This window comes from Barbus barbus, assembly GCF_936440315.1.
Source record: "Barbus barbus genome assembly, chromosome: 39".
Classification (NCBI taxonomy): Eukaryota; Metazoa; Chordata; class Actinopteri; order Cypriniformes; family Cyprinidae; genus Barbus; species Barbus barbus.
Window position 1 is genome coordinate 19106961 of NC_136717.1, and position 27215 is coordinate 19134175.

The 27215-nt window shown below is 37.6% G+C and overlaps 1 protein-coding gene across 1 annotated transcript; it reads right to left on the reverse strand.

Annotated features, from left to right (window-relative positions):
• Nucleotides 1–120: 120 nt before the first annotated feature.
• On the reverse strand, nt 121–27184 carry LOC306858438 (muskelin-like). Its single transcript, XM_079398990.1, has 18 exons — nt 27101–27184; nt 25603–25672; nt 21821–21963; nt 21473–21561; nt 21039–21148; nt 16370–16562; nt 12578–12655; nt 12336–12401; nt 11732–11844; nt 10016–10228; nt 9672–9893; nt 8901–9030; nt 5277–5424; nt 4412–4526; nt 3476–3615; nt 2858–2960; nt 2591–2645; nt 121–2465 (listed from the first exon to the last, which is right to left on the reverse strand). Exons 1-18 carry the CDS (start codon nt 27178–27180, stop codon nt 2344–2346), a joined length of 2190 nt encoding a protein of 729 aa, XP_079255116.1. The 5' UTR covers nt 27181–27184; the 3' UTR covers nt 121–2343.
• Nucleotides 27185–27215: the final 31 nt, after the last annotated feature.

Consider the following 27215-nt stretch of genomic DNA (forward strand, 5'->3'; position numbering starts at 1 on the left):
TAATTGTTCTGTGGAAACCATGACGTTTTTCAGGATTCTTGGATGAATATAACTTTGTTGGTTTGTTCAAAAAGTTTTATAGGTCTACGTTAAAGGAAGACTAAGACAATATTTAAAAAAAATTGAACAAAATACAATCTTTATTCTTTATGTACATTACATACAATGCAGTTCTTTAATAGGTTCTACACATTCATGAGAGCCACAGTGTAGTGCTGACATCTCAACGTACCCTCGCTCAAGAGCAGAGGGGGGCTCGACGAGATGAGGATTTCCAGGAGAGAGGAAAAGAAAAGTCATTTCATCTCTGACACTGCAGAAATGTACACCGAAAGCAAGAAAACGTATTTGGCATTAAGTGCGACAAAAAGTCTCTGGTTGTAAGTGTCGATCCTCGCGTGTATATTCAATCTGTTTTCATACCTCTTTTTTTTTCAGGAACTTTCTTCCTGGCTCAAAGACAATGCTAAATCTACGAAAGGCAAAAGTAAGCCCTGGTTTCCAAATCGGATACACCCAAATTGCTTCCACGCCAGGAAAGAAATAAAAAGCGGACTGAATCTTAGAAATTACAAATGGGCCAATCACAAACTTCCAAACTCCAGTGTGCCGTAAGTGTATCTCCTCCACAGAGCCAAATTACAGCTAATACTGAGTTCAGGGAATTGAGATATGACACTTGGGAGGACACAATCAGCAGGGTGAAGCATCATGTACTGTCCCATGGTTCTTTGAGCTCGCCTTTGGTTTCTGCGTGGGTGAAGCCAAAACTACAGCAAATTTAAAAGTGATCCAATTACCGGAACATTTTTTTTGCAGGGCAAACACTTCCTACTCGCGCACAGGGAGACAAATAACAAAAATAACTGCTGTTAAACAAACACTGCACAAATGGAGACCAAGTAATCCAGATGGACTATATGGAAGACTCTCATCCGACACACTTTCATCTGTCCAGAATTGTAAACAATCCGGAAGCTCATACGGAATGAAGGGCACATATAGACGTCTCTATGACATCATAGAGCAGGGGTGGGGAACATTAATCCTGGAGGGCCACTCTCCTGCAGAGTTTAGCTCCAACCCTAAAAACCCTGGGGAAAAAAAAACCTAACTGCATCCTGAAGACCTTGATTAGCTGGTTCAGGTGTGTTTGATTAGGGTTGGAGCTAAACTCTGCAGGGACACCGGCCCTCCAGGATCAACATTCCCCACCCCTGTCATAGAGAGAGACAGAACATAGACATGACATTCAGGGCTCAAGGTCGCCAAGAAATAATAATAATTATAATATTAATAATAAATAGTGAGGTTCTCTTCTGTCTTCAGTGGTCCCAATAAGGCTCCTTTGAGTTGGTACCAGTAAGCTGAACAGTCTATGTAACACAGGACTACATTGAGTTCAGACAAAAGCAGCCACAACCTGAAGTAAACAGCAATCTACACTTCAAAAAATCAAATCATCCATGTCTTCGGTTTGTCTAATTGCAGCCAAGTGTTCGCTAATCCATTCGCTAATGGATACAAGTGTAATGACCTGTTATAAAGTACAAAGTGTTGACATGAAGGATCAGAATATTTGCGTTCCTACACACACAGTGGAAAACAGTTCTTGTGTACCTAAATGTGTGCATTAAACCTCAAACATGTCATTATATTCCTTTTAATATCTGTGGATGAGAATTTATGTAATCGGGTGTTTCATCACTATTGAAGAGTCAAAGAAAGCACTAATGTCATGGCAGCATCAGGTTTAGATGGAAGCCAGTATTCAAATTCAGTATTGAGAGTAAATAGAATTGATCTACTAGAGAGAGAGAGAACTGACACTAGAGGGCGCTCTGATCTTTGCCTTCGGCCTCCACTGGCTCAGCGCACGTGTTTGTCCATAAAAATGTGATTTAAAATAGCAAGGCAAAAAGGAACCCATGATGATCACACAGTTCATAATTCAATTCCACCCCTTTATGATGTAAATTGATCGGATTTATAACTACATTTCAAACTGTATGAAAGAAATTTGAATAAACTCGAAATTAAGCTTAAGTTTGTTTAAAAAAGAAAAATCAAGTCAGTGCACAATTTGGCAGATATGCAAATTTAAACCTAATTCTGACCCCTTTAAAAAAAAAAAAAAAAAAAAAAAAAAAAAAAAGCACAACCCTGGCACTCCTTTTTTAAGCAAGTCTCGGTGATGTTTAAGTGGCATTACTTCTGTAGGAGGAAACACAGTAGGTGGGCACGGCACACCTCGGGTGGAAAATGGTAGAAAAATAATTTCTGTTTTGGGTGGGAGGAGTCTGAGAGGTCTAAAGAGGGTGTGGTCTACTGTGAGGGGCATGGCTACAGGGTGATGAGGTCGACAAGGTTACCCTTGGGTGGGGTCATATTGTCAGGGAAGAAATTGACAAGCGTGTCGAACAGCTGTGTGCGCTGAGCATACGTCTGATCCACATCTGAAAAGCCTGTGATGAAGAAAAGAAAAAAATCATAAGTATCAAAGCACATCTGAGAAGCTTCTGCACTGATTTCCACAGTCGTAGAAGACGGTGATTAGAAGACAATTGTGTTCATCAAACAGTGCTCTTACCTAGAGGAATGAAGTCTGAGCTGGATTTGAACAGAGCAGAGGGTAAGAGCTGGAACTACAGGAAAAAAAACACAAAAAGTGCTTTTAATTATGGATTGGACCTTATGCATTTTCAGTATCTGACAAGATTTGCTTTAGTCCAAATGAAATCAAACTATTGAAATACATGTAAATGCACAAAGTGACTCAATCAACAGCAAACGTTTAAAGGTTAGTTAATTACAAGCGTAATCATTAAATGTAAGTTTCCCTTTGGTGGGTCCTGACCTCTTTTGTCTCATCGGGGTCGGTGTGGTCCACGGTAAGAGACAGATCGTTCTGTAGATATTTAAGTGCATTCAAGGGCTCAGTCTGAGCCTTCTCCTCAAACCTGCAAACACACACAAGGCAGCAAGCAGAAGGTGAACATGTGCCTGCAACCTTAAAATGTAAAAAATGAGGACTGTATTTTATTTTTTAATTTCTAGGTACACCAAATATGGCCACCAGATGGCACTAAAAGTGCAGAAATGGCACGCACCAATGGAAAACTACTACTGTAATTTAATCACTAACTGCAGTGCTGCAATTACATAATACAGCTGGGTCCTAACGGTTTACATTCAGATCACAGCAGGATCATGTTCTTCATATTAACATTTGATACAAAGTATTTAACATAGGATAGATATCTAAACACTTTCCTAGCGATGTTTGGAAACTAAGAGCATCTGACAGTTTTCTTTGGTTTCAGACAGAGAGAGAGACCAGACGACCTAATTCAGTAAATATTATTCTTAAGCACAATTTCCTAATCAAGAAGTGTGAGGTCAGAATAATGAGTCACTGAGCATCAGATTGTAACAGGTGAAGCACTTTTGTACTCATATGAAAGAATATTTGTACCTGTATTTGCGAATGAGGTATTTGCAATGTCGAAGCAGATATTCTTTGGAAGGCCGGCACAGCTTTAGGGACCAGAAATCATCCAATCTCATTTTGGGTGAGCTGGACTTCCCTGGGTTTCCACCGAAAAGATAATGCACCTGTGTACCATATAATCATGTCAATCCCCTGCTAATTGCTTTGATTAATCAGCACAGCAATTAAGGAAATTAGTGTTTTATCAGCTCAAGCTGTCAAAGTGCCTGAGGTAAATATAATTTATATTTAGATGTCTCTACGAATGTTCAAAGGTTACAACCTTATAATTTAAAAGCTGTTGCATCTGGTAATTTGCAATCATTTTGGGCTACAGAATCATAATCAGTCTTAAAAAAAAAAAAAAAAGATACAACAGACCAGATGCCATATTTTATTGTGTTAAATTTCACAAAATAAATGATTAAATAGCTAGTTAATAAGATCTCAATTGCCTAATTTTATAATAGTAATACTATATATTAATACTAAAGTATAATATAATATATATATACTCTTATACAAGTATAAACATTGTAATAATTTGATAAAATTTTTAATATTACATTTTAACATTATATTTAAAAAGTATAAACATTTTATTGTAGAAACATGAAGTTAAAATGAATAATATAATATACAATTATTTTATTTTAAAAATGTATGAAAAAAATAAATAAATTATATATAAAAGTTACAGCATATTTAACAAAACACAAAGATTAAAACAAAATTAAACAAGTATTAAGAAATAAATAGGGTCCAATTATAATTTCATGTTCCTTGAGGTAAGTGTGGGCTGACGCCTACAAACTTTGGGTTATCAGGTCAGATTGCTAATCAGCCAATCCTAAACCACACGGTTCATAAACATTCAATTAATATTTACAATGGGTGTGGAAGTGAAATGATCTATATTACCTTGTGCAACTCATCATAGACTAGCTGATGAGCAAAACGAGGACAAGGTTCCTCTTCCTGTACGGCCTTAGTGGGGTTTTCTTTCACCGCCTGGTCATTCTTATAAACACATGACCTGCAGACAAACACACAGACTTAGTCTTTCATACTAAACTGTGCATACTGTCCAAGAAAAGTGTTCACACACACACACACACACACACACACACACCCAAATCAAGTCAAATAAACAAAATGACAGAAACCAGTACACCAGATCCAAAGGAAACACTGACAGACTGATTTTTCAGAAGCCATAAGCCAACTGCTTCAATTAGCGTACAGAACAAAGGGTTTTTCTCCCCCAGTTTAAGTGTAAAGCACATTTAACAAGCACACACACACATGCAGACACGAGCGGCCAGACCCACACGCAAGCAGAGAACATTCTGTTCCTGTTTGATGTCACCAACTCCCTTACTGAAGGTCAGACGGACCTTTGAAATACAACTTTCGCTCTGGCTTTATTCATTATATGTGAATGTGTGTGCAAGCTGAGAACAATTTATATAAGGGGGTTTTGAATGATGCATTTACGCTCATCATTGGCTCTGCAATGTACGTTCAATGCAGCGAAAAGAGAACATGCAGTCCAGGAAGGAAAGAGCATGTTTTTTCATCATAACTGAAGATTTCCTTCTTTTCCAGCAGTGTATGGCAATCTAAAACCTCAGGAATGAAGCCCCTGAAGGCGTTCTGTGGATTACCGATGCAGGCAGTCCTCTGAGCCACAGCATATAAACACAGGTCTAGTGTACTCATTAGCATTCAAAGTGAGATGAGCACACGCTGTACAGATGAACAGCGTGTCCAAGAACTCACGCACCAGTTGTTGCGTGCAATGTCGTAGATCCAGAAGGAGTTGCGTACATTCTCCTCACGTTTGTCTTTGTCTTTGCTGAGTCCTGATAGAACGTGGATCTCATTGAGCTCTGGGTCGATGGTGGCACGCTGAGTGAATCCTGTCATTGGTACTGCAACACAAACACAGACTTAAGCTTAGATCATTAAGAGAAGACATTATGATGTAGCAGCTTGGTGCAATCATTGGACATAACATGCAAATCACCTCTATTTTTTCTATGGTTTCTCGACAAATTCAGTACCAAAAGGTAAAAAGATTATTTTTTTGGCTCACCCCTGGAAATGGTGACTGAATTACCAAAATTTATTTTTAAGTTTTGCATTATTTCTTTAGTACATTAATATAACCACAGATATAATATTAAAGATTTTTAAGCATTCATTTTTAATGTTCTAAAATATTTGATTAATCCTATATTAATAATAACAAAATATTTAAAACATTATATTTTATATTGATATACATGTAGCATTAGCAACTGAATTTACAGAATTTATTTAATTTTATATTATTGATTTTCGCATTCTTGTATTACCGTCATATAACTGAATTGTTATTAAATAAAAATGTGTGTAATATTTACTAATTTGTTTTGATATTTATAAATATTTATATTTGAAATGTTTTAAGCACTGCTACATTAATGTTTACAATATTTAATATTATATTAATACAAAACTAAGGAAATAATTATTACACACACACACACACACACACACACACACACATATACACATATACTTTATGTAATAAATAAAATAACTGCATAATTCACAGGTGACCCTGGTAACTGATTTTCAATCAAGCTATTTTTCAACTAGTTCATTTCTCTTGTATCACTCCATGGTATCTATTCCCTTCAATTTTCCAAAAGTTTCAACCCAAATAAATGTCATTCTTCTTATTTACTTATTTAGAATTTGTGTATTTATGCACTGAATTGCACAGTAGTTGTGAAATAAACAGGATAAAGTCCCAGGACACCTTTAGGTAATTTGAATGGCCTGTAATTCCATTTTATTTAGACACATTTTGTGCTCAAAAAACATCACTCTTGTTTGGAACTACATGATAAATTATTTTTTTGGGGGGGTAAACTATTCCTTTAAGGGCCGGTTGTGAACACACTGTTTGGGCTCACTGTTTCCTTCCTGGTAAATTGTGTTTTGTTCAGTCTTATTTTTGTCTCTCTCCGCAGCCTTCTAGCTCTTGTTCTCTTTCTGTCACCCCCTGTCGCGCACACACATCTCTTTAATGCGATAACAGAAAGAACACAGAGGTCTTTTTATACTCTCTCGTTGCGTCAAGTCACCCATTGAGATTTTACACAATCTGTTTATGGGAACAGGAAGTGTGTCACAGGCCTGTGTCTGCACAATCTCTCTCAGGCTTCACAGAGCGCTCACACTCGTTCACCTTCTGTGCCTCTCCTCTCTGTGAACTGGCTGTTCGATTTGGTATGTTCCTTCAAGCTTGACACAACATCATGCAATCGCTACTGAAGAAAAATTTGGGGGACATTAGGTGGGTGTGCAGACATTATGACCTGTCTGCTCACCAAATTCTTCTCCATGCTGATCACAGACGTTTTACAAAGTCTGCTTTGATTTTGTCTTGATTGTGCGAACGAGTTTCATTTGTATGCATGTGTGGCTAACGGGAGTAATCAAACGAGTGTGTGTTAGGTGAGCAAATCACCACAAGCGCGTGGGCATGTATTTTCTAAGAACTCGCTCAGTTCTTCAGAAGCCAATCGAAGTTCTGAGAACTTCAAATTGATAGTGTTTAATGCTGATTTGTGCCGAGAGAGGGCAGACGCTTCAAAGACGCAGGTGTTCCAGGGTTATTTTAGCGATTATAGCTTTTAATAGCATTTTGAATGAGCTTTTATTTTTATACTTTTGATAGTGCTCTTTTTACATTTTTGTTTTAGTCATTTTATGTGCTTTTGTCATTTTCTTGTCCATTTATTTATTTTTAATACATTTACTTGTGCTGTCAAATTATTAAATCGCGATTAATCACATCCAAAATTAAGTTTTTTTTGTTTACATAATATATATATGTACTGTGTATATTTATTATGAATATATAAATACACATGCATGCATATATAAAATATGTTGTTATATATATATATATATAAATAAATTACATTTATGTAAATATATACATGTAAATATTTTCAAAATATATACCATACGTTTGTGTATTTAATACATACATCCATAAGTATACACAGTACACACATGTAAACAAAAACTTATTTTGGATGCGATTAATCGTTTGACAGCACTAACTTTTATAAAATTTTTATAATTTATATAACCAATATAACTTATTTTAGTAAACTGTCAATTTCTTAATCTTAATTTAGGTTTTTAATCTAATATTTATATTTTATTTCAACTTTACTCCGAAAAGGATTTTTAATCGTTTTAGTTTCAATAAATAACAACAACACTGCTGTTTTTCTACAAAAAAAAAAACTGCTATAAAATACCTCAAATCTATTATTCAATAAGGGAGGAATCTCTGGGACCACAATATCACTGAGACTTGGGTAAGTAACCACCTAGCAATGCCCTTGAAAGACCCTTAACACAGTGCTTGTGAGACTAGCATTTTCTCAAGAAAAAAAAATACATAAGCAGTCATCTAAGGCTGCAAATCTAACAGAGAAGACTTTAAATTTTAAAATGTATATTTCATGCCGAGCCTTCAGAGGAGAATATCTTGATGAGAGTCAGAATCCATGTTCTTTGTACAGCAGCATGTTGTAACCTTGTCTCCCTGCTCAGGAAAGCGCTGTAATATTTACCCCTCATCAGGACTATTCTCACGAGGAACGTTCATCACTGTCATCCAGACCAGCAGATCTGTGTATATCAGTATCACGGAGACAGATGATGTCAAGTTGATTTAGCTGTTGAACAGTAAGACTGCAACAGATCACATGTTCACCTCAGCTGCACGCAGCTAACTGGCCGCAGCAGTGACATAATCCCCACCTGATTCAACTCTATTTCTGAACATGATGTCACCTTCATGCTTAAGATTCCTCTGCTCTCCTTTTAAGGAGTGTCTTCTCAGGGCACGGCTTTGTAAGAGCCATTAGCTAATAAAGTTGCGAATTTAATTTAAGTGCAAATTTGGAATATCGCATTAAAAAAATTGCGAATAAGCACCGTTTCCATCCAACTGAGCCAAAGAGAACTAAATCGCCACTTCCTGATAAACTGGAACTAAATATCACTAAGAAAAGTAGGCGAAGCCACTAAATATAATAAGGTCAGGTTTTGCCATCCCATAGCACAAAGTCACATGACTTTTGATGCACATGGAGCAATTTATTCGCCAAATGCATTTCAATCTCCCATTATTCACATTAACCCTTTTTCGCACAAGTCAAAAACCACCTCAATGGATTTCTCTTTGATATATGGAATTTCCATCACACGTTCCAGATGCGATACTTCAAAATGTGCATAAAAGCAGGGTGATGGAAACATAGCTATTGTTACAGTATGACAAAACAATAACATGACATCAAAAATGACACAGAAAATGCTAATGACATCATACCCATGCCTGAGTCCTTCTTGGTGCCATCTGAGATGATCTCCACGTGGTCACCATCAACGTCGTAACTGAAGAAATCATTCAAGTACGTTTTGGACCTCTGACCTCCAAAAACGTACAAGCAGCGATTTCTCTGTGGGAGAGAAAATAAAAACTGTCAAATCAAATTTGTTGTCAAAACCACCCATAAATTCCACTTAACACCAATAAATTTATCCCAATAAACACCAATAAATTCAAAAACTCACCAATCATCTATCTTAAAACCATATTTGTAATCAACTTTCTTATTGGGAAATGTCGTTCATATATATATATATATATATTAGTGCTGTCAAACGATTAATCAAATCCAAAATAAAAAATTTTGTATACATGTTTACTGTGTATATTTATTAGGTATTTATAAAAACACACACGCATGTGTACATTTACGAAAATTATGTTACGTTTATATATTAAATATATTTATATATGATATAATTTATATGAATATAAATACATGTAAATATTTTCAAAATATATGCTGTACGTGTGTGTCTTTATATATACATAATAAATATACACAGTACACGCACGTATAATATGTAAACAAAAACTTTTATTTTGGATGTGATTAATCGTTTGACAGCACTAATCTATAGCTATATATATATCTAGATAGATATAGTCCTAATTCATACCAGAAAAGCCACAAATGCATCTATCAAAAATATGCAACATATCTGAGTTGGAGCTCAGAGCGCATTATGGGTCATTACTAAGGAGACGGACCGTGTGGAAGAGCATGCAGTGTCCGATGCGAGACTGGATGTCCTCCGGCCCGGCGTTACACGAGTCTTCTCTGAGCAGACTCCAGCTGCCAGCTTGACAGTGATATGCATAAAGCCCGCTGAACTGAGGTTCTGACGTCCGGCCATCATCCATGCTGCCATTACATGTCAGAATCCGGCCACCAAAAGTGTAAATCATGTGTTTCTCAGAGTCCATGCACATCTGAGAGAGAGAGAGAAAGACAGACGGTTTGTCCAAATACCTGAGAGATACTGAACTGTTCAACATAAACCTGTACAAGGGAGACTCCTGGTGGTATGTGGGCATATATCCATAATGCGTACCTGGTGGTCGAACACGAGTTTGGGTCCTCCATCAGCAGACGTGTCTTCACTTAGGAGAGTCCACGTGTTGGCGTCAATGTCATAGCAGTAGAAGTCACTCTTCAGTGACTTGCTGTTTCTGACAGAGGAGTCCAGATAACGGCCCAGCGTGTAGATTTGCCTCCGCTGAGAGTCGATGCACATTTTGTGACATGACCGAGCACTGGGACCGTTCTAAAAGAAATATCACAACCTTTATAGTTTTCGCCTCTTAGTCAGATCACCTATAGATCAACTGATACATAGCACACAAATATATATATATTTTTTTCAAAATTGCATTTTTCCTCAAGTTACACAAAACCTTTTTTAGCTTTTAAAGGGATAGTTCAACGAAAAATGAAAATTATGTTATTAATTACTCACCCTCATGTCATTCCAAACCCGTAAGACATCTTGGGAATAGATATTAAGATATTTTTGATGAAATCCGAGAGCTTTCGGACTCTTCATAGACAGCGATGCAACTACCACATTCAATGCCCAGAAATTTAGTAAAGAAAGACATTAAATATTCCATGTGACATCAGTGGTTCAACCATAATGTTATGAAGCTAGAAGAATACTTTTTGTGCACTAAGTAAACAAAAATAAAGACTTCATTCAACAATTTTGCATGCATCGTGGTACTTTCCTGAATGTATCGAAGACTGACACAGAATACAAGAAATTGTTGAAAAAAGTCATTTATGTTTTTTGGGGGGGTACAAAAAGTATTGTCATAGCTTCGTAAAATTAAGGTTGATCCACCGATGTACATGGACTATTTTAACAATGTCTTTACTACCTTTCTGTTCCTTGAACGTGTCAGCTGTGTTGCTGTCTATGGAGGGTCAGAAAGCTCTCGGTTTATTTTAATTGGAGCTCCGAAGACGAACAGATGACTTACGGGTTTGGAATGACATGAGGGTGAGTAATAGACCGACATAATTTTTTTTCAGACTATTCCTTTAATTAGTCTCTAACAGAATAATGTTTTTACAAGGTACCAGGTGTGCTCTGAAGCACACCTGGTACCAGTAATGTGTGCTCTGAAGAAGAACTACTCACTGGAATATCCAAAATTTGCTAGATTAAAGTTAACAAATCTATGGGCACGTAACCTAGATAAGTAAATTTCATATTGTTTTCAGCAACACTTGAAAAATAAAATACTGAAATAAAAAAATCTCAATGAACATAAATTATTTGTAGTCTGCATAGCCATTTGTGAGTGCTGGTCTACTTTTGTGAGATCATTCATTCAGATATACCCACCCCTGAAACATCCCATAAGGCAAACAACTGTGGTTGGCTGTATCATATACCAGGCAGGCAGGCCCTTCCTACATTAATGGGCAGCTCTTAGTCCATGCTGGAGAGTGTACCAGACTTTATGCAGATTTAAGCAGCCAAAGAGATCTCCATTATAACTTCCATCAGCACTGTGGTGTCTCTCTACATATTTTCCATTACAATCACTTCATTCTCTTCCTCATTCACAAACTACAAAAACTATTTAGTCAAAAATCCCCATTTAAATAACCTACAGATGAAGGAGTACACATCACTCAGTGAACTTTGCACAGAAAGCACAGCGAAGTATGCGAAACTCAATGACATGGAAACATCTAGGGGATTTGTGCCAATCAGCTGAGTCTCAATCGAAAGAAATTCCTATTTTACTTTCTCTCTTACCTCTTTCTCTGTATCCCTTGAGATACAAGCCCATTGGTTCTCCTTCACACTGTACGCCCAGAAATCAGCCAAGTCCTGCGTTCCATCCCAGCCACCAAACAGATACACGGTTTCTGCCGAACAAAGAGGCGAATACAAAAAACAGATAGAGAAATTAGCAGTGAGTGGGTGAGGCGTTTTACACCTTTGTAAACAATTCAATATGAAATCGAAGGTTAAAAACCATTATGGTATTTTAAAAGCGGTTATAAATCATCATATTCTTGAAAGGCAGCTGTGTGCTGAGGTTGGAAGGCTGATGTCGCCATGGTGATAAGCAGAGACAGTTGTTTGAGCTATTGAGCATCAGCGGAGCTGTACAGCGGGTTACTTGAGGTCAGTTTGAATGCACAGGGCCACATGAGGGATGCGGGGATCGATTGTTCCTCTAACAAGCAGCTCACAGATTCACACACACATTTAAAACAGGCCTTAACTCAAAATAGCGGTGCTAAATGCAGTCTTAGCTTGCATTCCACTACAAGCAAGACAGGACAAGCTAAATAGTGCCGCGATAACCGCCCAATCAGAAACTTTGCAAATCAGCCATCTGACGAAAACGTACCTGTCTGAACATCAATGACCATCTGATGACCTCCTCTCATGCCCGGCCTGTTATCATCACCATCACCTAATCAGAAAAAAGGAGAAGAACAGAAGTGAATTGAAAGTTGAGTGTGTCAGGAACAAGACACACACTGAATATCAATACAGCCCTTAAGTCATTTAATACAGCAGACATGGATTCCCTGGAGTCCAGCATTCAGATTCAGAGCAAGAGGCCGCCACTTGTGTGTTCTGTCATACCTTTGTTACATTTGGGGATGATCTGACTCCAGCGTGGCTTATAATCCTGCTGGCTGATGTACTGATTAAACAAACCATCTGGAAGAGAACAGATAAAGAGTCAAGTGTGCACTTTAATTTGCTAATGCATACTCCCTGAGCAGGAAACAATCCAAGTGTACATTAAGTCCTAATTACCGTAAATTTACACTGTGACCGCAAAAGAGAACATGTAAGAACATGAAACACAACTGCGAACGCCACGTAAAATACTTTCTCCTATCCTGTTCTAATACTATATGTAGAAGCTGATTCCTTCTAAAAAACTTTAAACACAGTGTTAGTTCTTGACTAGCCTGACAGTGGATCAACCCTGAGGGTGGACTATTTGTTTTGTCTGAAGAAAAGACAGTTAACAAGGCTCTAAAATCGCTCACCAAGGTCAAAATAAAACAACGTAATTTATACCAATTAAACCTGACATCAGATGTTTCATAAAAGTTCTTGAGCTAAAATTGCACAAAAAACTATTTTCCGGGTTGCTGTGCAAAGGATGGCAAAAGATGTTGAAACGAAAAAACAACATTAACGATTGGCTCTTTTTACTGGAAGGCGGGATTTCCTTCACAAGAGAGACCTTACTGAGTGTTGCACTTCCTCCCATTCATTGTAATACCCATGGACTGTTTCTGTGCAATATCATCTTTGCTTCATTGCCACATAAATGCTAAATAAAGTGACACGACAGACATTTATTATATTCAACAACAACAACAACAACATTGGCTCGTTCCACGTGTCCTGCAAATTACGCCATTTCGACATCATTGCATACAAGCAAAACTTTCCAGTTTTTTTTTTTTTTCAATCCGATCAATTGTTTACATGTCATATCGAATGGATTAGAAAAGGTTTATCCCACCCCTCTCAACCGATTGAAATTTTAATTGTTTGGGCATTTTTATTCCAATTGATGTATTTTCATTCAGATTGGACTTTTATACAGATTGTAATTGGAATACAATGCTCCATGTAAATGTACCTACTGAGTAACACACCATTTTCAAATCGATCTAAATATTCCAAGGTTTACTTTAAATTTAAAGGATCACTCCGTTCCTTTAAAAAAAACTTTTATGCAAATGTTTTGTTAATAGCTTGCATGAAAAGTGTTTTGCGGACACATTCTGTAGGTACCGTTATGGAAACTATAGCTCTCAACTGTGAAACCACCCACTGGTTTATGTCAAAAAGTAGCATGCTGGGTTTTTTTTCTATCATTATGACTCATTGTGTTATTTAAAATGTATGGGAATGTTGAAATATATAAAATCCATAGTTCCTTATTTTTTATCCTGCACCCTTCAGTCAGTACAACAGGCAAACATTAGTTCAAGTGGGAGCATGTGAAAAAGCAAAGCAGTAAATAATCACTATTCAAATAGTGTGAATATCATAATCAGAATGAGCTTTATTGTCCAAGTATTTTTACACATACAAGGAATTTGTTGTAGTGACAGAAGCTCCACAGTGCAACAGAAAGACAGCAACAGGACAGGACACAGATAATAAAAGAATAATATACAAATAGGCAATGTACGAAGCAGCAAAAACACAATATATAATATAGACAACCATGTATGTACAGGTCAAGTATGTGCAAATTAGAAATGAGAAAAAAATAAAATAAGTGAGTGTGGTGAATGGATAATGTATTATAGTTGTGTGTTCCACGTTTATTGTTGAGTGTTCATGAGATGGATTGCCTGAGGGAAGAAACTGTTCCTGTGTCTGGTCATTCTGGTGCTCAGAGCTCTGTAGCGTCGACCAGACGGTAACAGTTCAGAGAGGGAGTGTGCTGGATGTGAGAGGTCCAGAGTGATTTTACCAGCCCTTTTGCTCACTCTGGATAAGTACAGTTCTTGGAGAGTGGGGAGGGTTGTACCAATGATTCGCTCAGCAGTCCGGACTACCTTCTAGTCTTCTGAGGTCAGATTTGGTAGCTGAGCTGAACCAGACAGTTATTGAAGTGCAGAGGATGGATTCAATGATGGCGGAGTAGAACTGTTTCAGCAGCTCCTGTGGCAGATTGAACTTCCTCAGCTGGCAAAGGAAGTACAATCTCTGCTGGGCCTTTCTGACAATGGAGTCTATGTGAATATCCCACTTCAGGTCCTGAGAGATGGTGGTGCCCAGGAATCTGAATGACTCCACTGCAGTCACGGTGCTGTTCATGATGGTGAGTGGGGGGAGAGCAGGGGGTTTCTCCTGAAGTCCACGATCATCTCCACAGTTTTGAGCGTATTAAGCTCCAGGTTGTTAAGACTGCACCAGACAGCCAGCTCCTTAACCTCCTGTCTGTAAGTAGACTCGTCACCGTCCTGGATGAGGCCGATCAGTGTGGTGTCATCTGCAAACTTCAGGAGCTTGACAGAGGGGACTTTAGAGGTGCAGTCATTGGTGTAGAGGGAGAAGAGCAGTGGGGAGAGTACACAGCCCTGAGGAGCTCCAGTGCTGATGGTACGAGTGCCGGATGTGAATTTACCAAGCTTTACTAACTGCTGTCTGTCTGTCAGGAAGCTGTTGATCCACTGGCAGACGGAGGTGGGGACGGAGAGCTGGGTTAGTTTATTCTGAAAGGTGTCCGTGATGATGGTGTTACAAACATGTGTCCACAAACAGGATCCTCACATAAGTCCCTGGTCTGTCCAGATGCTTCAGGATGAAGTGCAGTCCCATATTGACAGCATCATCCACAGACCTGTTTGCTCTGTAGGCAAACTGCAGGGGGTCCAGTAAGGGACCAGTGATGTCCTTCAGATAAGCCAAAACCAGTCTTTCAAATGATTTCATGGCTACAGACGTTAGAGCCACAGGTCTGTAGTCATTAAGTCCAGTAATTTTGGGTTTCTTTGGGACGGGGATGATGATGGAGCATTTGAAGCATGAGGGGACTTCACACAGCTCCAGTGATCTGTTGAAGATCTGTGTGAAGACAGGGGCCAGCTGGTCAGCACAGGATTTCAGACAGACAGGCTGGTGACACACCGTCTGGGCCTGGTGCTTTCCTTCTTTTGTTCTTTCTGAAGACCTGGCACACATCTTCTTTGCTGATTTGAATTGTAGGTGTGGGGGAGAGGAGGGTTGCTGGAGGTGTTAATGGTTGTGTGGAGAGGTGTTCAGGGCGGGTGTGGGGTGTTTTTTCAAAACGATAATAAAACTTGTTCAAGTCGTCTGCTAGTTGTTGATGAGACATTCTGTAGGTTGAATCATAACCAGGTGAACTTATAAGTTGCACATTACTGACATATGACCAACACCGTTATGGAAACTATAGCTCTCAACTGTGAAACCACCCACAGGTTTGTGTCAAAAATCAGCATGCTCTGGAGCATCCCATGCTCACGCACCTCCATGAGCGGCTGGTCCTCAGAGGAGACTTTGACGCCTGCGAGGAGCTCATAGACAAATACGAGAAACTAAAGCATTGAGTCTTTTGAAGTACAATCTGCTGTATAATACTGCAATTGTGCCTTAATGCTGCAAGTTCATCAAAATCTCTCTAACAGTGAGAGCATTATATTTTAAAAATATTACACACTAAAATTATGTTTAGTCTGCATCAAGTGAAACCGACCGTTCGAGAGGAGATCATCTTCATTTTACATAAAATGTCAACGAGGATGTACTGGCTTGCAACGCAACACGATTATATCCAGAGCCATTCTGTTGCCTACAGTGAACCAACATGCCCACATTCCTTACTTAATGAATATGGCACATATCCATACGATAAAACACAAGGTGAGGTACCTCTCACGGCTTTGTCTATGAGCTCCTCGCAGGCATCAAAGTCTCCTCTGAGGACCAGCCGCTCGTGGAGGTGCGTGAGCATGGGATGCTCCAGAGCGATCCGTGTTTTCTTCTGCAGGGACTCGAAGGCTTCTGTGTAGTTGTGCTGCCGGAAGTGTTTCAGGCACAGGCGGATGGCCTCCTGTTCACGGTACTGTCAGGGAAAAAAACAAAGCACTTTAGCTGTAACGTACCAGCAATCCAAGTTTCATATTGCGTGAAACTGCCTGTGCAAATGGAGTTTGAGTGTTATAAAAACAAGAATGTTTTTCTTACTGGAACAGCTTGGCAATTTCAAAACTGTTAATGGTTATGACGAACAAAGACAGTGACGCAGTTTACTGAAATAAAGATTACGAAAAAACAGGAAATATATATTACTTTAATTCACATGCTGCATGACTTGTGTGATTATCTTTAAGCAGTGGGTGATTAATAATGGCATAATCTGAAATAAGCAATTTCTATTATGCAGCATGCTAACATTCTTTTAACCCTCTGGTTGTGTTCGGACTCCGGTCACGCCTTTTGTGTTACCGGTCAAAAATGACCGGACTCCAAACAATTGCTTATAAATCTGTCATTATGCTATATTATCACCAAATATTGGATTCAATCTTTTTGTCAACTTGTTTTCTTTCATTTAGGACTGGTTTTGTGTTTCTATTTGCTTCTGTTTAATCGTAGGCCTCATTTATCCGAGAGTAGGTACCTCATTTTTTGAGTGAAAAAAGCATTTTGTATGAATAATTTTCACAATATGAGAGAAAAAATTCTAAAATTTTGCACTGTTTCTCACACTAGTGTACTTTAATGTTTAATCAGGAAGTTTGCTTTTAAATGCTTTTATTTTGTACAAAATTGGAAGAAGTCACACTCGTGGTGTTCCCGGTCAAAAATGACCGGACTCCGAACAACTGCTTATAAATCTGTCATTATGCTATATTATCACCAAATATTGGATTCAATCTTATTGTCAACTTGTTTTCTTTCATTTAGGACTGGTTTTGTGTTTCTATTTGCATCCGATTAATCGTAGGCCTCATTTATCTGAAAGTAGGTACCTCATTTTTTGAGTGAAAAAATAATTTTTTATGAATAATTTTCACAATATGAGAGAAAAAATTATGAAAATTTGCACTGTTTCTCACACTAGTGTGCTTTAATGTTTAATCAGGAAGTTTGCTTTTAAATGCTTTTATTTTGTACAAAATTGCAAAAAGTCACACTCGTTGTGTTCCCGGTCAAAAATGACCGGACTCCAAACATCTGCTTATAAATCTGTCATTATGCTATATTATCACCAAATATTGGATTCAATCTTTTTGTCAACTTGTTTTCTTTCATTTAGGACTGGTTTTGTGTTTCTATTTGCTTCTGATTAATCATAAGCCTCATTTATCTGAAAGTAGGTACCTCATTTTTTGAGTGAAAAAATTTTTTTTTATGAATAATTTTCACAATATGAGAGAAAAAATTATGAAAATTTGCACTGTTTCTCACACTAGTGTGCTTTAATGTTTAATCAGGAAGTTTGCTTTTAAATGCTTTTATTTTGTACAAAATTGCACAAAGTAACAATTGTCAAAAATGGCCGGCCATTGAAAGTGAATGGGGAAGAATGAAAGAAACAACTAGTGTTCAGGAGCATGTTGTGCTTGCAAACATAAATGCCTTGGACCAGTGCGTGCATGTATACTCACGCTATCACACACACACACACACACACACACACACACACACACATCTATGCATACAAACTATTGTATTACACCTATTTCATCCTACCCTGAACTGTATGCAATATGCTTTTATGAATCTCATATTATAACTCTCTCTCTCTCTCACACACACACACACAATGCACACAAATGCTCAAACTGCCTTGTCTTTGGCCTGCATTGACTTCAAAATAATCTTTTTTTTTCCATCCCTCGACCAGAACGTTACATCAACTTCAGCTGGGTCCTCAAAATCAGAAGATTGCTTCTTTTCAGTTGTTGCAAGGTTTTCAGCTTGTCCAGTGATATTTTTATCTTCCAATATATCTTGCAATGCATCGTCACTGTAAAATTCTTCTTCAGTTGTCTCTTCCTCGTGTAAATGACAAGCAAGGCACTGTGAGGCATTTGTATGCTCTAGCATTTAATTGTAAACATTTGTTTACTCTGAGAGAACACGAAAGCCTCTAAACATATTGTCATAATGTTTTGTCTAGTACGGAGCCGCTTAGAGCTCATGGTGGTGGAAAGATTTCGGGGTGGGTGAAAAAAAATCGGGGTGGGAGGAAAAAATATTTTTCAAATCTTTTGCGTTCCCTCGCAAAACTTTGCGTACATATTTGCAAGAGAACGCAAAGTTTTGCGAGAGAACGCAAACATCTTTGCGAGAGAACGCAAACATCTTTGCGAGAGAACGCAAACATTTTTGCGAGAGAACGCAAACATTTTTGCGAGAGAACGCAAACATTTTTGCGAGAGAACGCAAACATTTTTGCGAGAGAACGCAAACATTTTTGCGAGAGAACGCAAACATTTTTGCGAGAGAACGCAAACATTTTTGCGAGAGAACGCAAACATCTTTGCGAGAGAACGCAAACATCTTTGCGAGAGAACACAAAGTTTTGCGAGAGAACGCAAACATCTTTGCGAGAGAACGCAAACATCTTTGCGAGAGAACGCAAACATCTTTGCGAGAGAACGCAAAAGATTTGAAAAATATTTTTTCCTCCCACCCCAAATTTTTTTCACCCACCCCGAAATCTTTCCACCACCATGAGCTCTAAGGGGCTCCGTAGTCTAGAATATGTGGTGAAAGAAAAGATTATTTTTGAGGTCAATGCAGGCTAAAGACAAGGCAGTCTGAGCATGTGTGTGTGTGTGTGTGTGTGTGTGTGTGTGTGAGAGAGAGAGAGAGAGAGAGATCCTTTTTTATTCATAAAAGGATATTGCATGCAGTTCAGGGTAGGATGAAATAGGTGTAATAAAATAGTTTGTATGCATGGATGGATGGGTGTGTGTGTGTGTGTGCGCGTGCGTGTGTGCGCATGTGTGTGTGTGATAGCTTGAGTATAAATGCATCCACACATGCAAAGGTCCAAGGTCTTTGTTTGCAAGCACAACATTCTCCTGAACACTAGTTGTTTCTTTCATTCTTCCCCATTCACTTTCAATGGCCGGCAATTTTTGACAAGTGTTACTTTGTGCAATTTTGTACAAAATAAAAGCATTTAAAAGCAAACTTCTTGATTAAACATTAAAGTACACTAGTGTGAGAAACAGTGCAAATTTTCGTAATTTTTTCTCTCATATTGTGAAAATTATTCATAAAAAATGCTTTTTTCACTCAAAAAATGAGGTACCTACTCTCGGATAAATGAGGCTTACGATTAATCAGAAGCAAATAGAAACACAAAACCAGTCCTAAATGAAAGAAAACAAGTTGACAAAAAGATTGAATCCAATATTTGGTGATAATACAGCATAATGACAGATTTATAAGCAGTTGTTTGGAGTCCGGTCATTTTTGACCGGGAACACCACGAGTGTGACTTTTTGCAATTTTGTACAAAATAAAAGCATTTAAAAGCAAACTTCCTGATTAAACATTAAAGTACACTAGTGTGAGAAACAGTGCAAATTTTTATAATTTTTTGTTTAATATTGTGAAAATTATTCATAAAAAATATTTTTTTCACTCAAAAAATTAGGTGCCTACTTTCAGATAAATGAGGCTTACGATTAATCAGAAGCAAATAGAAACACAAAACCAGTCCTAAATGAAAGAAAACAAGTTGACAAAAAGATTGAATCCAATATTTGGTGATAATATAGCATAATGACAGATTTATAAGCAGTTGTTCGGAGTCCGGTCATTTTTGACCGGGAACACGAGTGTGACTAGGTGAAATAAAACCCACAAAAAATTACGAAAATTCTAAAAAAATTTATGAGAAATACTTGTACCCTATGTGCGCAAAGTCAGTAAGTTTGAGTCCAATGCGATAACGTTAACTAGTATTTTCAGGAAAAAGAAAAAAAATTTCGGGTGAATTTGACCCGAACACAACCAGAGGGTTAAGATAGACGTGTGTGTGTGTGTGTGTGTATGTATGTATGTGTGTGTATTTGCCACCCATTTTTAGATACAGAATTTCATCTCTTTCTGTATCATTGCATAAAGACGGGATAATTTAAAAAATAAGAACAATTTTAATGGTCTTAGAATACTTCTTTTGATTTTGGGATGAATAATGAACTTAAAGCTGCAGTCCGTAACTTTTTTGTGTTCAATATTTACAAAATGTATATAATAAGTGAGTACACCATGAATCCTTTTTCCAAACCGTGTTTTTGGCTTATCCTAAATCACTAGAATACACCTATAAGAAGTGTTTATATTCTGACTATTTTAGACTGGTTCGGGTAGGTAACGCTGCGGAGTAGCCCAGTGCGTGATTCGTCATAAACATAAACCGAGAGAAGTAGCTCCGGCTACAATGTTCTTCTGCAAGACGCATGCAGTTCTGTTTATTAACCGCTAGAGCGCCAAAAGTTACAGACTGCAGCTTTAACATTTCTTTGTGACATTCATCCTCAAAGATGGATGTGGATGTTTGGACACAACTCACCTTACTGTACCAGTTAAGGCAGGGCTGGACAACGTCTGGATCTTCTATGCCGTGTAACTCAATATACCAGATGCTGAAGTTAAAGCTGGGCCCCCATGACATCAGAGGCACTGTACATAACCAAACAAACACACACACACACACAGACAAGAGGACATTCACACTTTGCTTTAAAAAAAAAAAAAAAAAAAAACTTTTCCATTTTCAAAAGATTCTCAGAGATTTCAATGTCTGAAACACACAGCTTGCAATATCGCAAGAGAAAAATCTCGTCAAAAGATTTCAGCGTTCACACAAGCATTTGTTTGTTCCATCAAAGACTTGCAGAGTCATTCAATCACTCACTCAACTCATGTGATGACTGATCTTTCCCCTAAATGTGTCACCACATGAGTTCACCGGGTCTTTAGTTTGCTCTTTCTGTAAACACTCACCTATTTTAATGAACCTGCAAGGAAACATCTGCTCATCGATCTTGTGCTTTAGCGTGAATGTCTCCTTGTTGAAGTCATTCTTAAGGCCACTAGGATTAGATGAGGAAGACAGTCAATGACCTCATCACATCACAAGAAGCCATTTCCCCAAACATTACTCACATCGCAAAAAAACACAATAAGCCATTTTATAAAATGTTAGTGCTCTGGTGCTCTATTACTAAGTTAAGTAAATATGGTCACCTGCTCTCAAGATGGTATAAAAGCTATGAGTCTGTAAAGTTTATCTGACATAAAGATTAGCCTGCAAGTAGATTGTAATCACAAACATTCTCACACCAGTCTCACCTAGACAAGAGTTCCGTCATGTTTTCTTCACTCATGCCTCCGAACACTTTGAACTTCTTCAGGTTGCACACGTGGGTTTTCTCATATTTGCCATAGGTGATGCTCAGAACGATAGCTGGTCTCTCCAGTTTTAAGGTCAAGTACTGAGTAGCAGAAAATAAATAAAAATTGTTACACTAAAGCAATTCTAATCCGAATTGTTCTAGCCACGACAATCAATTTGATCAAAAACAGCCATACATAAATTAATAACTTTACAATTCATTTAAAAACTTTACCTTTACCACATCAGTAAATCTAGACCCATTTCTAATAGCATTTATCATTATGCATGTTTAAAGTCACACATCAAGTACGTTTTGTGATAAAAGCAAAAAAAGGGGGGGAAAGTTCCCCCTCAAAACTAGCATACATTACAGTTCAAAAGTATGGGGTTGGTAAAATTTAAAATAATAATAATAAATAAAATAAGTACTTTTTTTCATAAAGGATATATTAAATTGATTTATAATAACAGTATAGACATTTATAATGTGTATAATATTTTGATTTCAGATCAATTGTTTTCTTTTTAACTTTCTATTCTATTTTCCGCAAAAATTAAAGGATTAGTTCACTTTTAAAAAATCTTTTGCTGATAATTTACTCACCCCCATGTCATCCAAGATGTCCATGTCTTTCTTTCTTCAGTCGAAAAGAAATTAAGGTTTTTGATGAAAACATTTCTCCATATAATGAACTTCAATTGGACCCAAACGGTTCAAGGTCAAAATGACAGTTTCAGTGCAGCTTCAAAGGGCTTTAAACGATACCAGACGATGAATAAGGGTCTTATCTAGCGAAACGATCGGTCATTTCAAAAATAAATAAAAAAGTTTAAGTTTTATAAGCACAAATGCTCGCCTTGCTCTGTTCTGTGATGCGCGTTCGTGACGTCACGTAATACGCAATGACGTTGAAAAGGTCACGGTTGACTTACGCGGAAGTACCGAGTCAGTGTTTACAAATGTGCGGAAGGAGGACCATATACACATATTCAAATGTCTTTGTGTCAGTTTATCGTTTAAAATACCCATTTCGTGTGCGTATCCTGTGTGTTTTAATATTAAAAAGCCTACTGACTCGGTACTTCCGCCTAAGTCAACCTTTTCCACATAATTGCATATTACGTGACGTCACGAACGCGCATCACAGAACAGAGCAAGGCGAGCATTTGTGCTTATAAAACAAACTTTTTTATTTATTTTTGAAATGACCGATCATTTCGCTAGATAAGACCCTTATTCATCGTCTGGTATCGTTTAAAGCCCTTTGAAGCTGCACTGAAACTGTCATTTTGACCTTGAACCGTTCGGGTCCCATTGAAATTCATTATATGGAGAAATGTTTTCATCAAAAACCTTAATGTCTTTTCGACTGAAGAAAGAAAAACATGGACATCTTGGATGACATGGGGGTGAGTAAATTATCAGCAAAAGATTTTTTAAAAGTGAACTAATCCTTTAAGCAGCACAACTGTTTTCAACACTGATGGCAAAAATGTCTCTGACCAAATCAGTATATTTAGAATGATTCCTGAAGGATCATGTGACACTGAAGACTGGAGCATTGAGTGCTGAAAATTCAGCTTTGCATCACAGGAATAAATCACATTAATAAAATAAAATAAAAAAAAACTAGAAAACAGTTATTTTAAATTGCAATGATATTTTAAAACATTACTGTTTTTACTGTATTTTTGATCAAATAAATGTAGCCTTTATAAGCATAAGAGACTCCTTCCAAAAAATCTTACCAAGCTCAAACAGTTGAACAGTAGTGCATGTCCTCAAAAAACTTGGAAAACTATTAATACATTAAGGGATCTTACGTTCCTCTGTGAACGTTACAAAACACAAGGAAGATGTGTTCTTGCGTTTCTGGTGCATATAAAGACATACTAGATCAAAGTGGCCAGAGACTGCGAGTGACAACACCCTTTTCAGGTGCAGGTGGACAGGAGGAGTTTATTACTCATGCTGCCCTCATGAAAACAATTCAATCATCTGTAGACATCTATGACAGAACAGCCCGTAATCACAGCTTGTAAATTATTGCTAGGAACAAACGTAGCTTGCGTAGAGAGCCTAAAAATTAATGGGCTATTGTCATTGAAGACGGGAAGTGTGAGGAAAAGATTTCACACAGACTGACTGCAATATTCCATCCACCAGCACTGATGGCAGCCTGCACTAAGAGCTTGGTTATTAAAAAAAAAAAAAAAGGTTTTCCAATATTCAGCATTTAACCCACAGATGAAATATTGATTGAACTTTCTATAATGATTTACAACATGTAGAGAGGTCATTTCTTAAAAAAAACGAATAATGACAGGAACTATAATTTTGTAAAACTCTGATCTCTGCAGAGGGTGACTGTACTTTTTTAAGTGAAAGGATGAGATTGGAAGGACACGAGTGAGAAAACACAAGGCTTTGAGTTCGGGCTGGAGGTTAAAAGTTGAGGGCGCGTGTTATTGTACCGCCAACACGCACTTTCGATTTCCTAATTGCCTAACCACAAGTCTGTCTGCTGCAATGGTCTATACCACAAGGCCGGTAAAGAAAAGAGGCTTCCTCTTTCCAAAAGAAGATGAAAGGCACAATGGCACAATGTCAATGAATGAAAATGTCAACATAACCAGGCATGCTAATACCAAGAACTGTCAACACTGAAACTCTCTGAAGCCAAACACCAATACTTATTAAGGCAAAGAGACCTTTTGATAGTTTCCCCCCCATTTTTTAAAATTATTATTATTACTATTTTATTTGAGATGTTTTACTTTGCATTGTAGCACTCGGAGCGTGAGAAATGCACTTAATAATGGAATGTGTTTTTATTGTGTTATTATTAAAACTCATCACATAATAAGTGAGCACTGAATCTGTCTGCAAAGCATTTGCAAATAATCTAAAGTGAAGTGAAGTGAAGTGTGGCCAAGTATGGTGACGCATACTCAGAATTTGTGCTCTGCATTTAACCCATCCAAAGTGCACACACACAGCAGTGAACACACACACAACTGGAGCAGTGGGAAGCCAATGCTGAGTTGGGGGTTCGGCTCAAGGGTGTCACCTCAGTCGTGGTATTGAGGGTGGAGAGAGCGCTGGACATTCACTCCCCCCACCGACAATTCCTGCAAGAACTGAGACTCGAATCTGCGACCTTTGGGTTACAAGTCCGACTCTCTATCCATTAGGCCACGACTGCCCCTGTGTCTTTCTGCCCCCGTGACTGCCCCACACTGTCTTTTATCTGAATGAAAGACAGTGTTGGGCAGTCACGGGGGCTGAAAGACATAGGGGCAGTCGTGGCCTAATCTGAATAAAAGGCAGTGTTATTTTAGTATCATTGATATACTATTATGGTTTTATTAATATTTTGAATTAGGTTTTTTATGTCTTGTGTTTTCATGTTTATTTTAGTTAATGTTTTTATCATTTTGCTGTGTGTTTTTGTCATTTTTATTAGTTTTTTATGTTTATATAGTTCTTATACATTTGTATTGCAGTTTTAGTTCAATACTTAAACTAAAAAAATTAAATTGATGCCCTGGCAACTAGCTAAAATACAATAAGTTTACTTTTTAAATTCAGTTAATGTTTTTTGTTTGTTTTCCCCACCCCCAAGTAAGATTTTTTTTTGTTTGTTTGTTTTAGTTTTTTGTTAACAATAATAACCCTGATACAGGAACTATTATCCAGCTCAGCTCAACACTGAAAGGCGTAAGCAGAAATTACCTGTGGAGGGTAGTTGCTCTCAGATGACCACCTGGAAGACTGATCGTTAGGTTTGTCCACTAAAATATTCCTGCAAACAATCAAAATATGAAAGAGTTAAAGAAAAGCGTAAGGCACAACAAACTTTTTCACACTTTTTATTGCATGCATAATAGAAAAGTTGTGCAGATTTACCATACCATTATGCATCCAGTGCTTATAAATTTCTAATTGTGAATGTGACGCATGCTCACAGATGCATACATGCGCAAATGTGCCTTGTTTATACAGTTATGCTTGCAATTGGATTATGCTGGTTAAGCCAAGTCCAACACAGTTCTGCTTGCTAGATAAAGTTCATAAAGCATGTAAGCTTGAGGTGAAGGGCAAAAACAAAACTGGCAAGAGTACACAGGTGTCACAACATTATATGCTTCACCACTAATGCATGAACGTGTGCACACTACAGCACATTTTCCTCTAGCTGTCATATCTAGCACAAGGATTACAAAGAAGTTATGCAAATTAGTAATAAATTATCCATTTTACATGACACAAATTGCATGGATATTATGGGTTAGACCGTAATAACCAACCAGCTCATTGGCTGTGTTTCAAAACTAAGTGAGAGACCGCGTTTCATAAGCTGTCTAGATAGGCAGCTCACTTGTTTCAAAACTCTGCTACTTTATGCCTTGCTAGATAGCTAGAAATAACAGCATATTTCGTACAAATACCCCAGTGAAATACATTTTACCATAGAGGTATTGTTATATAATATTGTAGATTAACAAAAACAGAAGAAGATTAAAAGAGGGGATAAAAATAGTCCGTGACTCTCACAGTGTCATATTCCAACAGTTTAGCATTAACGTTAGTCACCATAGCATCTTTATGCCTTTATGTATTTTAAAACAGTACTGGTAGTCTAATTATGCTGTATTTTGAACAGACATTTTAAATAAAGCTCGATTTAAATAGCATTCAGCGATTTGTTTACTTCTACAGTTCGTTACAGTGAACTAACGTTAGGCATTTAGCTAACCGGCTACACACTGCAGTTCGGATTTATATTTTAAGTATAAATAAACACAGTGCAGTAAAACACCTGTCAGGTTCTTAAAAGAGCATCATGATCTATATAATGATATGAAAAATAAAAAACATTAGGTGTACTTCAGGCGTGTTTTTTGTATAAACTCACATGGGCTGCTTCATACTAGCCTAACCTAGCATGCTAACATGACCGTCACATCTTCACATTTCCATACATGTATAGCCGTTTTCCGACTTTTGTAGATCTAAATGCACATTAATATGTACAATTAGATATTCATTTGTTTGTTGCTTGCAGTTTATACATTTGTGGCTGTTTTTTTATGTACCCGTCTGCTGTAGCCCGGCCCGTTGGTTAGATAAAGCCATGGATTGAATTAACATTACAGAGTTATAAACTGTGTATTTATATTTAAGAGAAGATATAGAGTCTTAACGTAAGTGTTTAATGTGCGTTACTCACTCGGGTAAATATGTAGAGGAGTACGAGCTCCATTTATAAACACTGTAGGAGAGCACTCTGCTGTCAGGAGCCACCGCCATCTTGATGCACGAGCGAAACACACAGGCATATACAT